This window comes from Saccoglossus kowalevskii, chromosome 3 (genome assembly GCF_978046115.1).
Source record: "Saccoglossus kowalevskii chromosome 3, keSacKowa6.1, whole genome shotgun sequence".
In the NCBI taxonomy this organism is placed as follows: domain Eukaryota; kingdom Metazoa; phylum Hemichordata; class Enteropneusta; family Harrimaniidae; genus Saccoglossus; species Saccoglossus kowalevskii.
Genome location: NC_140643.1, coordinates 25,385,881 through 25,398,315, shown reverse-complemented (window position 1 = coordinate 25,398,315; position 12,435 = coordinate 25,385,881). Strand labels below are relative to the sequence as shown.

The 12,435-nt window shown below is 33.3% G+C and overlaps 1 protein-coding gene across 2 annotated transcripts in view; it reads right to left on the bottom strand.

Moving 5' to 3' along the window:
* LOC100377393 (putative receptor-type tyrosine-protein phosphatase mosPTP-1) overlaps window positions 1-12,317 on the bottom strand; it is a 47,139-nt gene extending 34,822 nt beyond the window's left edge. For both annotated transcript variants that reach the window (XM_006822230.3, XM_085496966.1), the window contains exon 1: window positions 11,975-12,317. In XM_006822230.3, the coding sequence (XP_006822293.2) occupies window positions 11,975-12,035 (61 nt within the window). In that variant the 5' untranslated portion in view covers window positions 12,036-12,317. The remainder of the gene's footprint in view (window positions 1-11,974) is intronic.
* Between the last annotated feature and the right edge of the window lie 118 nt (window positions 12,318-12,435).

Here is a 12,435-nt window from a genome sequence, read left to right as displayed (position 1 = left end):
CCATTTCCCAGACGTACATGCACCCTCGGTGATTTTTGAAGTGGGTATACATGTACTATTATACACATGCACATCAATTTGTTTACACATACTGTATTGTTATTTTCCTTTCAGAACTGTAAGATAACATTGCTCATAACAGTTTACGCAATCATCTTTTTTTAAGTTAATTTTACTGACACACACACATGAAAATCACGCAGAATGGAATCTTCATCACATATACACATACACAGATAGGAAAATTACATGCAAGCAAAGTACATGTATGTGAAGTTAGCCACAATGTTAAATCTGAATTGTGTTCTTAGAAAGGTTTGATTTCCTATTTGTATTGGCCTGTTTGTAATTCCGTCAGTGGAGAGCGCGCATACATGTACATGTATATACGGTAAACCGTTTTTTTCGCTAGAAATTTTACGATTCGAGAATTTATGGCATTCATGGTGAAAAAATTTCACGAGAGCTGCTGACACGCCACATGGTAGGACCCCAGTGAAATTGTCACTGCTTCGAAATTTCACAATTTTCATCAATTAGCGAAATTCTAACCAAGTTGAAGTGGTTTACGGTACACATTCTCAGTACACGTATCTCCCGCTATGAAATACACTAGTAATATAAAACACACAGCAATAAATCTATATACATGTTTGAGTAACGTACACGCTCCGCAAATGACACATATGTATACACATCACAACAGTTATAATCTTATCCCAGTGGGAGGTAGACATGACTATTTTCTCGATATCTACAATGTAACTTCTACTTTTCAGCTATACACTGCGATGATCAACAGTAGCAAATTTATTAATTTATTTATTTATCTGTCTGTCTATTTATTCATTCATGTATGTATGTATTTATTAATTTATTTTATTTCTATGTACAGTACCAATCATTCATGTATCTTCAGTTTTGAGTAAAATTACCACAAAAAAAAAAAACACAGTTACTGGATACAACTGTATTAAACCAAATTATCAAAATTTTGAGCTTTTCAACTGAAAAAATGGTTTGAAAGCGATGCTTATCAATGTAAAAAAAAAATGAAAACTACATGCTAATGGTCGGTAATGCCAATTAACAAAATTGACATAATGGAAATTCTGATTATTCTACTAATGTGTTGAACACGCTGAATCTCTACTTTGTAAATTGTCATTTTATCAGACTAGAAAATTACATTTAATATTTACTTCAATCACTATTTAACTGTGCCATGTGCATAACCACCTACGCAACAATGAAAAAAAAAATCATAATTTTTCAAACTGCTGAAGTGAAATTATTACTGATTTATTTTAATTTTAAATATCATAATTGCCCACAAAGCTGACAGGTGTCAATCAAACATTAACAGATACAAAATGTAACAGGTTAAAATTCACTCACTCATTTGATGTTCATGATTCACCATGTCAATATCGTTTTTTTCTGGATAAAATAACAAGGGATTTTTTTTTTTAAATCACATTTTTTAATTTATTCATCAATTTATTTTTATTATTATTTTTATTACATGTATATGTAAATGACTGATGAATGGTGAATTTAGACCACAACCAAGGAATATAGACAGTGGAGTCTTTGTAACAATCAATGAATAATATATCTAATCTGATTAACACGATTATTTTCTGATTATTTTCAAAAGCTTGATCACAAGAGAGAAAAAAACATATCAGGCATCTCAAATAAGAGGTAGCAGTAGGGTGAAGTGAGGGTGGGAGTCAAGTTCAGAGTACACACTTGGCAGGGTATGAAGGATGATTAATTGAGTCATATATCACACACACACATGTACAACAGCTGTGGATGGTATCACTATGTGTATACAGGATGATACACTAACACTAGGTCAGTTCAACAACTGTATCACCATTAATCAACTACACCTACAATGTACATGCACATTAATATAAAACCAAGCATAAAGTTAAATGCCATCAGCTGTATATTAATTAAAGACCTGCTTTAGGTTTGGTGCATTTCTTTATTAACGACTTTTGCCTTTGAGCTCTTCTAAGTATCCAACAAAGAGAGAAAGATTAATGGATTGTCATGATTTGGATTATTTTATTGGTTCGCTAGTTCATTGCACTTTTACAACCCTAAACTACATGCACATGAAAACATGCTTAGATCAAGTAAAATTTTTTAGATACAACACGGTTGGACAATGTTTTGTAGCTCTATTTACAACCACCATACATGTACATGTATGTCTGGTTAATTACCGGTACTGTAAATTATTTTTTAGGTGTTTTGTATGGACTTTATTTTTACTGATTTTTGGCGAGTTGAATGTAAAATATATGAAAAAGGTATATTCATTGGATTATATTTTCACTTAATCATTCCTTCAGCGAAAAAAGCAAAAATTAATTTCAAGCGAAAATAAATTATTTTACAGTAGGCAGGGTTCTCCCCAGGGCATTATGAACTAGGGGTCCCCAGATGTTTTATCCAATCAATTTTGGATAAACAATAAAACCAATTTAGCATAACAATGAACACAATAAAAGTCATTACTATGTTCTATTGTTATGCAAATTGACCAATACTGTATGCAATTTTTCGGGGATGAACACTGTAAAAATGGGCATATCGGTAGATGGATATTTCATCCGACAAGAAATGGTGTATGTCAATCACATGGGTTTTAAAGTTTTATACACATGATAGGACCACACTTTGAGTGTGGCAACGCTTCATGTTTGGTGACGTAGTACGGGGTATAGGCCAGCCAGGCCAAACCTCAGTATGGTTCACAGTAATTACCAGCAGACACTGAATTATTCAGTTCATATGGCAAAAGATACATGTAAGTATATTTCCATTTTTATTCACAGGTTTCAAATATGCGTGATAGTTCTTTGATTACCTCAGAGACTCGTTTAAAGTTTGTACATTATGTGCACCATCAATGACTCATGTCAACCAAAATTTGTAACGAAGTGAATGCACACTTCAAGGAGTTCACATTACTCTAAGTCGGAGATAAACTGAAATGCATTGGTCTTACTATAAAGAATCGAGACACAAAGCCGTAATTTTACGTATGTGACGCACAGTAAATTGACATAACACTGCAACCTCTTCACTTGTACTTTGAAATAGAGATTGGTGACACCATTTATCTGTATTGTCCAAGTGAAGTTATAAAATGCATCACCGTGCCGTGCATCAAATGGAATTAATGGAATGACGTTTGGGTGTTTTCATGCTCCATAATACAAAACACATCATAAAATCAGCGACTGAACTCAAGTCATTTAAGAAATTGAACATTAGGTGTGTGCATTTATCAACAGATGCATTTTACTTAGTACAAACATTTAAAAGTAAAAAAATACATAAAAATAAATTATAATCATAGAACGTACACATGATGTGTGCATGTTTCGTTTGCAGGGTTACTTTTTGTACCTGCACCAAATACTGTGAATAAATTTAGTTTAGAACAAGCTGTCAGGCCATACAGTACCGGAATCACAGTATTTTCATGGGATCATACGATCTAGTATGGGGTACTACACATGTATATATGTGTGTCATCAAAACACAAACCATGAAAAATTATTATATTAATTTTTCCTGTACTTCTAAATTAGTAACTGACATTATGGACACATAAGTTGTGTTCACGTTACACGAAGTACGGGCTAAGATTTAAGCTGATTTAGGCTTATCTAGCATATTTGCGTTTCGGCTCGACCCAATTGCGTCCACGCACAGGGAGGGCCAGTCGTTAGCACGGACTAAGGGGTGCCATTAGTCGGTGACCTTTGGTAAGCCGCTATTTACGAACGAAAAATGGATGACATGCGCGAGGTTCTATTTCTGCTGCTGGCATGTTTCGTTCTAATTTTGAAGCGACGTGCACAGGAACGCGAGAGAAGACGGACCACTTATTTGGATGCACATAAACAGTATACAACGGGCGTAACAGAATACAGCGTTTTATTAATGCATGTCGTAGACAGCGAACCAAATTTATTTTGTCTACGATTGGAGCTGCTGTACGCTCTACTACAGTGACCGGATTAGTGTGGAAGTGAGCGCGGAGTAATGACTGGTGGAATAGTGTCGTTATACGAACATGGGACAATTTTCACACCCAAAGGTCGCCGCAGAGGGCGCTTAGCCCTGGGCTAAGCGTTCGCGCATACTTCGTTAGCCCGTGCTAAGGTCTAGACCGCGTCTTAAATTCGGATCAGATTTAACCCATACTTAGCATTCCTTAGCCCGTGCTAAGCGTTCACGCACGTTTTCTTAGCACGGGCTAAGGAATTTGACCTCTTAGCCCGTGCTAAGGAGCTGTGCGTGAACGCAACTATAGACAAGAAATTTGTACAATCATGGAATAGATTTGTATTTTCAAATTTCCCATATGTGCAGCATACACATCATTTCAGGCTTACATGTGTAGGCTGGAAAACAACATGGGCAGTTCAGTGTGTCAGCTGAAGACTTATCTATGTAGCTAACATTTTCATAAACCTTTTTTGTAGAACAAGATCTTAACATGACTATGATATCGTAATTGTCAACAATTATTCAAATTTTGTTTGCAAAAGATGACAAATATCTGACTGTAGCGTTCACATATGTAGCATTTCAACACTATAATTGTCAACTACATGTACACGTAGTCGTACACTTACATTTTCAGATTTTGACAACAAATTAATATTTTAATACAATGATGTCTGGGAATTTTTTTTGAATATTTTGTGCCAGACTGGAGTTCCTGCTGCTACATTTAATATTTTTGATTTTTGATGATATTTACAACTGTATGCATGAACCAAAACCAAATTGCATGTATTTGGAAAAAAAGGACAGACTGCACTCTTGATTTATATTTGGCTCCAGGAATCAAACCCACAATGTATTTGATGCAATATCACTTAAATAAAAGAAGACATCTGCATCTGATCACGTCTTCCCTTCTTATTAAAAAAAAAAGCACAAAATTAAAATCCTCTATTTGCACATTGTACCCGGTAGTTCATTGTGTATTTTATATCCTCTTTGTCCACAAAACCACTACTGACCACCTCTCATACAGAAAATGTTATGTTATATTTTCAAAATACAAAATTGATAATTAACTGAAACCATTTTGAAATCCACAAATTGCAGCTACTATGTTTATGTTTATTTTAAATTTACCGTAATTAACATAAATTTGTGGATTATTATTCAGTAATGCATTATAAATTAAATAAATTAATTAAAATAAAAGATGTGCAATAATTAATTATCTCATTATTACATGAATTTGATCCACATATACCTTCATACAATTCATCCCAATGAAATGTAGGTCACTATGTGAAACATTCACATGCAAATTAATATGTAAATAAACACTGCAGAAAACAGTCTCTACATTTTGCATTCTGACTCGACTATAAACAGCTGTTTCAATTGAAGTCTGTAAACCACAAGATTTGACTGTAAATTCAAACATGACAACATTTTTATTTTTTACAACTTTTTCGAGTTACATGTACACTAGTCTCAGCGCTGAACGGAATTGTTTCACAAATGAAATCCTGTACTTTGAATGCGAAACACAGATGTGATGACGATCTTGTTATATTCAGGTGATCAGATCCTGTATTATACAGTGCTAAGGTTTGAGTGACCCGAATGCACCCAATCATACATCACACATGTACTGAATAAATACTGCATTATGCAACATGTCAGGGGTTGACGTTTGAACATTCTGGTACGATTAACGATATTTCATCAGGGACGATATTTATTGAAAAATCTATACTTTTCTTTTATATACTCCGCAAAGAATTTATAGGATAGGGATTTAAATCATGGATCTCCATATATATGGCATTATGCAATGGATTCAATTCTATGCGAGTCCCATGTGTTTGGCAATCAAACTTATTTCAACCATTGGCATCACACAGCTTAATGGACACTAGGAAAGGTTCAATAGTATGAACAGAAATGAAATTAGCAAGGTTATTGTCCTATTCAAAAATATATGATATATACTACGTGAATATTCACTCTCAAAACATCAAAAACAATGTGAGAGGACACAATCTACATACATGTACATATACCTTTCACTTTTGATGTTTATCTTGAGATTTTATGAGACAATTCACTTTCTGGTCACATATGGTATTGCCTTGACCAAAAAAAAATAGGTGTAAACACAGACCTATTTTGCATGTTGTGGTTTGAATGAAATATTGATTGTTTTTTAAAAAAACACTAATTAAAATTGTTTTGAGTAGATGTACATTTCATGTACATGTACCGGTACAAGTACTACAGAACTTGTTAATTTGCAATACAATTGCAATACAGTTGTCTTATATGTTTGTCCTATGTAATAATGAATTATTTTTTTTTAAATTAAAGGACTGAGCATTTGAACAATTTTTTTGCACATATCACATTCAAAATTATTTCTAGTGTATCAGTTATAAGTCAATATATGTCAATATATAGTTTTCTCAGAAAAACTGTCAAATAATTTAAACAAATTTACAACTTGTTGGTCATTCATTAATAATTTCAACTTTTTTTTAATAATTCAATCACAATTAAAATATCCTTGTCATCAGTGAACTCTAAATCTGGTACAAATGTTTTTCTCTCAACAATGAACATTTTCTCAGAAATTTGTTACTACCTTTATACTAAAATATGTTTGGATATATAGAGTACTAAGAAATTGACACTCCCGGTCCGGTTAGACTTAAAATACACCACGAATATTCACTTTTGAGATATATTTTTTGGTATGTGTTGGTTCTTGGATATTTCATCTTCATTGTCCTGTACTTCATTTAGTAATTCGAACTTCCCAGATTGCGTAAAAACGACATCGAAAATGCCTTGGCTTAATTGTTTGCGGAATGGCTGCTTAGATACGTGTAATTAAATTCACAAGAAGTTGACTATCCCTGATACAGGTATTGCTAAATCGCCAGCTGTGAACTTTATCAGGATTCCCATATGAAATTACACATCATTCTAGCAAGGAAAAATATTGATTACTTTTGTGCAGGTTACATGTATATAATAAAATAATTAATATTTCATTTTTGTTAGTGTATCTTTAATTTTATTTATTAAACTTTGTACACATTATATTGGGTGGGAATTGCCAAGCCAATTTATAAAATTATAAACAAATAGAGACGTGAGAAGTGTTTTATTTTATGTTAATATTTTATATTATAATTTCTTTTAATTAGTTGAATTGCAATGCATTAGTAATAATGTGTATATATATATATATATACATTTCTTTATTTCATTGTTGAGACTGAGTTATATATTTGTTACATACTTTTATTTATCTATATTGGAAAACGGTTATGGGAATTATTAATTTTAATAAACAATATTCAACTATCCTTTGTAACACCAATAAGATCATAATGATAATGTAATGTAAGCATGGGTCTTATTTTGGAACTCCTGCCAGAGCAACATCACAAATCATAAGGACAAATTAATAGCTTCTAAGGATGGTATTCCCAGAATAGCGCATGTTGTTAAAGAAACATAAAACTTTAATTCTCAACAACGATGAAAGGACCAGTTACTGCGACAAAGCCCCCCCCCCCCCCCCCCCCCCCCGCGATACCCACCCCATGCAAAACCCATTTACCGCGAAAGCCACTTACCGCAAAGATACTGGTGATAAAATATACTTAAACATTCTTTTAATGTATTTTCACTTTTCGGTAGAACAACAATAGTGATGACTGTTTATGGGGTACATGTGTTTTTCTTTTTTTTTCCATTTAGACTTGCATACAGTATATTGTTTTATTTTGTGTTTTTTCAATATTCAAATATTATGGGAGTTTGTAAATAGCGAAAGCCGAGTTACAGTAAAATAAACAAAAAAGTTTACTTTGCGATAACCCAGCTATCAGGCTTTCATGGTAACTCAGTTTTGGCCATTTACACACGTACACTCCCATGATGATTTATTTTATTGAAAAAAAAAACATTGTAGCCAGTAAATGGGACTTTGTGCCCACAATTAAGACAAAGGTCTCATAAATTTGCCGTTGTTATGCAAAGTTTTTCACAAAGGGAATGTAAGTATGACACAAAAATATATTGTGAGCACCTTTTGAGGAATGTGTTTAAAATAAGTATTTTAAAAAATAATAAAAATGGTCACTTCACTTAAATATGTTTTAGCACCCTAATACATGTACATCTACAAATTTGGTTGTGATTGGTTGCCAAGTGATGAAGTAATCCCAACATTGTAGTCACATCTATTTTTATACTACAGTTACATTGGTACTAATACATGTATTGTATACACCCCCTTACAAAGGTGTTCAAATTCTTTCAGTTTGAAGCCCCTAAAATATGGCTTCTTAGTACACATCAGGGTAAAGGATACAAAAAATAATGATGTAAACATGTTTTTTAGCATCACGTCAATCAACAGTTTAATGTTTACTACTGTAAAATCTGTATTAGAAACCGCGGCTTCTATTAAAATGGTACAATGCAACAGAGGGGATGCGGCTTCTATTAGAGCATCAACACATATGAGAAATGATGAATTTTTGGTTCTTAATTATTCAAAAACAATGGGTGCGTCTTCTATTAGGAATGCGGCTTCTAATACAGATTTTACGGTAGTATTTGATGTTTATTTCTTTGAAAAGCTGAAAAATAAAAATATTGACTACAACAACCGAGGCACTATACAAAGATTCACACCATTCAACAGTATGCTTAAATGTACATTCAGTCTAATTGTAGAATTCATATACATTGTAGAATATCAGGTTAAAATATTTTATTTATCAAAAAAACAATTTACAAAACAAAATATTTTAATCAAAATCATTAATATAGATGCACATGAATACAGAATGTAAAATTTCATAAATAATGTACAAATGTAATTTTTTTATAGACTTGTAGCTAATAAGTTTGATACCTGTATGATACTGTCTTACTGATTGTTTTTCTCACCAGAAAAAATACATACATTATGTTCTTAAATAACTACTCATAAGATGTCAAAAGTCACCACCATAAATTGTTACGATCTGATAATATTAACAAGAAAGAAATTTCGCAAAAGCTGCTGTGACTTTTTTTTTCTAAAGAATTCCAGTACATTTTTTCTTGTACATTTTTATTTTCATTGAAAACAAAACTTCCTAGTTTTCCTTGTGACTATGAAAATATTGTTGACCACTTTTTAGAGACTACATTTATATTAAACGGAGTAACATATAAAATGTAAGTCTTCTATTTCTCGTATCGATTTGTTCTGACAGAAAAATTTTTTTTTCCCTACTGTACACATGTAATTTTGCATTAACCTTCTGGTTGGAAATGACTCATTTATATGCTTTCATTTTACCACTATATTTATCGTTGAAAAAAGTTTGCCTTTCTGTTAGAAACTATCTCTGCCATTGACATGTATAATGACTTTATTATCCCAGCCACAAATCCACACTTGGTACAAAAACAGTGGCCACACTTCATGGTCAATATACATCCTATGTAACTGATATGTTTACCATGAAGAAATGCATTGATTAATTGTATAAGAGGCTGAACACGATTACTGGAAACAAAAAATTCTACAGGCAACATAAGCAGAAAATAAGCCTATATGTAACAACATGTTATTTGATAGAGAAACTCAGAATCAATTTATGCATGTAGCAACATCATGTTGTTGAAAAAAATAGCACGAAAATAAAAAAAATGTACACAATATTTCTACTCGGAGTTCAAAAGGTCAAACCAAAGTGTATGTATAGTTACCGGTATAGCCACAGCAGTATAAGTGTGCTTATTTCACACAAATCAAATCACTATAAATATACCCGGAGTATGACCCACCAGCTTATCGTATATTGGCAGACTCCTCTGATAAGATAAATCCTGCATTATACCCAACCACAGACTGACTAACAGTGTTCTGTTGTAGATCGAAGTGTAGCATGGGGGCTTTCAAACACTGAGGAAAGCATCAGTTGAATCATGGAGGTAGAAAAGAGAAGGAGTGAGGACGCTATTGTTTCTGCTGGTTTCATGATGCTTTGGATTTGTTTACTCAGTACACATTGTAATTAGTTTGCAAACATGCTGTACAATGTCACAGTCAATCGGCTTACGTGTTTCGGCTGTATTCGGAAGCTTCACGAAGATTCTCAACGCACTGCGCATGCCCAAACAGATAGCAATAATACAAAATGCAGCGAAAGACGTACGCTGAGCGTACTAAACGCCCGAAATCTATTACATCAAAAAGCGCGATTTTCGACATCTGCACAGTTCTGCACACCAATGAAAAATTACTCGTCAAAACATCTTGTTATAATCTTATCATGTATCTTTAAATTTCACTACGAAAATTTGCGGAATTTTTTCAATCAATGTCCAAAGTTGGACGACTATTGCGATGAAAAATATCAGAAAAGAAGTAATCACACATCTTGGTAGCGTCCGTATGCAGAATTTCCGGTATCTACAAGTGTGAAATGACCTTTGTGATCCGATAAAGGTCGTTGCGCATGCACAATTCTTTTATTTATGGTTTGCGCATTCAATTTTATAGATGATGTTTAAACGGAATTTATTTTTTTCAGTTCTTCTCTCATTTTCTTGTGTAAATAAGCGGCTATCATCATGTAGATAAAACGACTTCTAAACAAAAACAACAAGTGGCTTAAACAGACCGAAGACAAAAGATGTTTATAAGATTAACATGGGCTTAAATAGCGTTCTCACTCCTTCTCTTTTCTACCTCCATGGTTGAATAGGACATGGAGGTAAAAAGAGATGAATAGGACAAATAATGTACTTTACTCTGTGCAATATTTGTATTCAAATATTATATGAACACAGATATTTGTGTACATTTCTCAGGAACTTACATTATGATCTAAAACGAATGTGACCTTGGTGAAAATACAATGTATATGATCACTAACATTTTGTTATTGTTTGTTGTATGACACACCGGATGTCCCATGGTTGAGAAAAGGGATAGTAACAATCGCAAAACATTTCAAAACAATTTGTATGAAAGTGTTGTATGTACATCATGGAGTCGATAAAAATGAAAAATATTATAATAACAAAGTGAAAAATAGTAACAAAGGTGAAAATAAACAAAATCCTTGCTAATTAATTAATTTAATTTCAAATTAATTATGGTTTAAACTGACTTTAAGGATATTCATTTGAATGAAACAAAAGACAAAATCAAGAATGTACACAAGGTTATCTTATCTCTAACCTTAATCAATCAGATCTATGATTTGACAGAACTCAGAAAATATTTGTTGTTTATTTCATTTCGTGATTTATATACCGAAGTACATCAATTAAAGCCAGGCACAGTTATTTGGCTGATACATGTATTACTGAGTTAGCTTTAAGTTTATACCTGTACATATAATATTCTCACCGGAACATGAGCTATTTTTAGGAAAATCAGACGTTTTGTTTAAATGTGGAAATGTTTGGAAAAGCCCAAGGTACGAGACATATTTGTTCAGCAAGTAATTTGAGCTGCAGCTGTGGTTACACGATACCGACAGCACACCAGGACACAACAGCGTACGTATAATCTTACAGAGTCTGGCAGTACAAATAGTACTATGTCAGAAGGAAGTTTCATTTTAGACCCAAATTTGTTTCACCAGTTCCGGCCAATGAATGATACCACCACTGGTCACAGTTTCATGCCATGTCAGTGCAGGAAAAAAAGGACATACAAAGTGACATCATTCCTAAATAAAAGCGACGTTATTTGTTTTAAACGTTGAGGCCCGACACATAGCATAAGATTGTGGGTATTATAAAGAAAATGAGTCATGCGTCCATCAAAAGCAACTGTGATTCGACCCTATAATCGAGCCGGTTTGTTGACAAACATCGCAGCTTTAGAACGGGAAAACATACTCACCAAAAACTAGTATAAGTAGGCAGGTTCGTAGCACAGATAATCCACTGGATCTCGGGAACATGTTTGAATAGTCCAAAGCCGTAGGAAAATATCTTTAATTGCTTGGCAAAACGAACGGCTCGAGCCCGTAGAATATCCACTGGCTGACGTTCCCTTCCTGGTCGTAAATTACAACAATCTAGGCAATCAAATATAACAAATATGCGCTATATACAGGACCCAAGAGTGACGTCATAATTTTTCGATTGAAATATAATCAACATCGAGAAAAACGGTTGAATTAGAACTCGATTTAAGGGAAAAAGAAAGAATGAGGTCAGTCAGGAAGTAAGTCCCAGGAGTGGCTTGTAAAGACTCCCTAAGCACTCAGAAAATATATCAATAGATTTTTCGACTCGGAATTTTAGCGACTATAAGGTGTGAAATTCAAATACTGGTAGCTATATACAATTAAAGACATA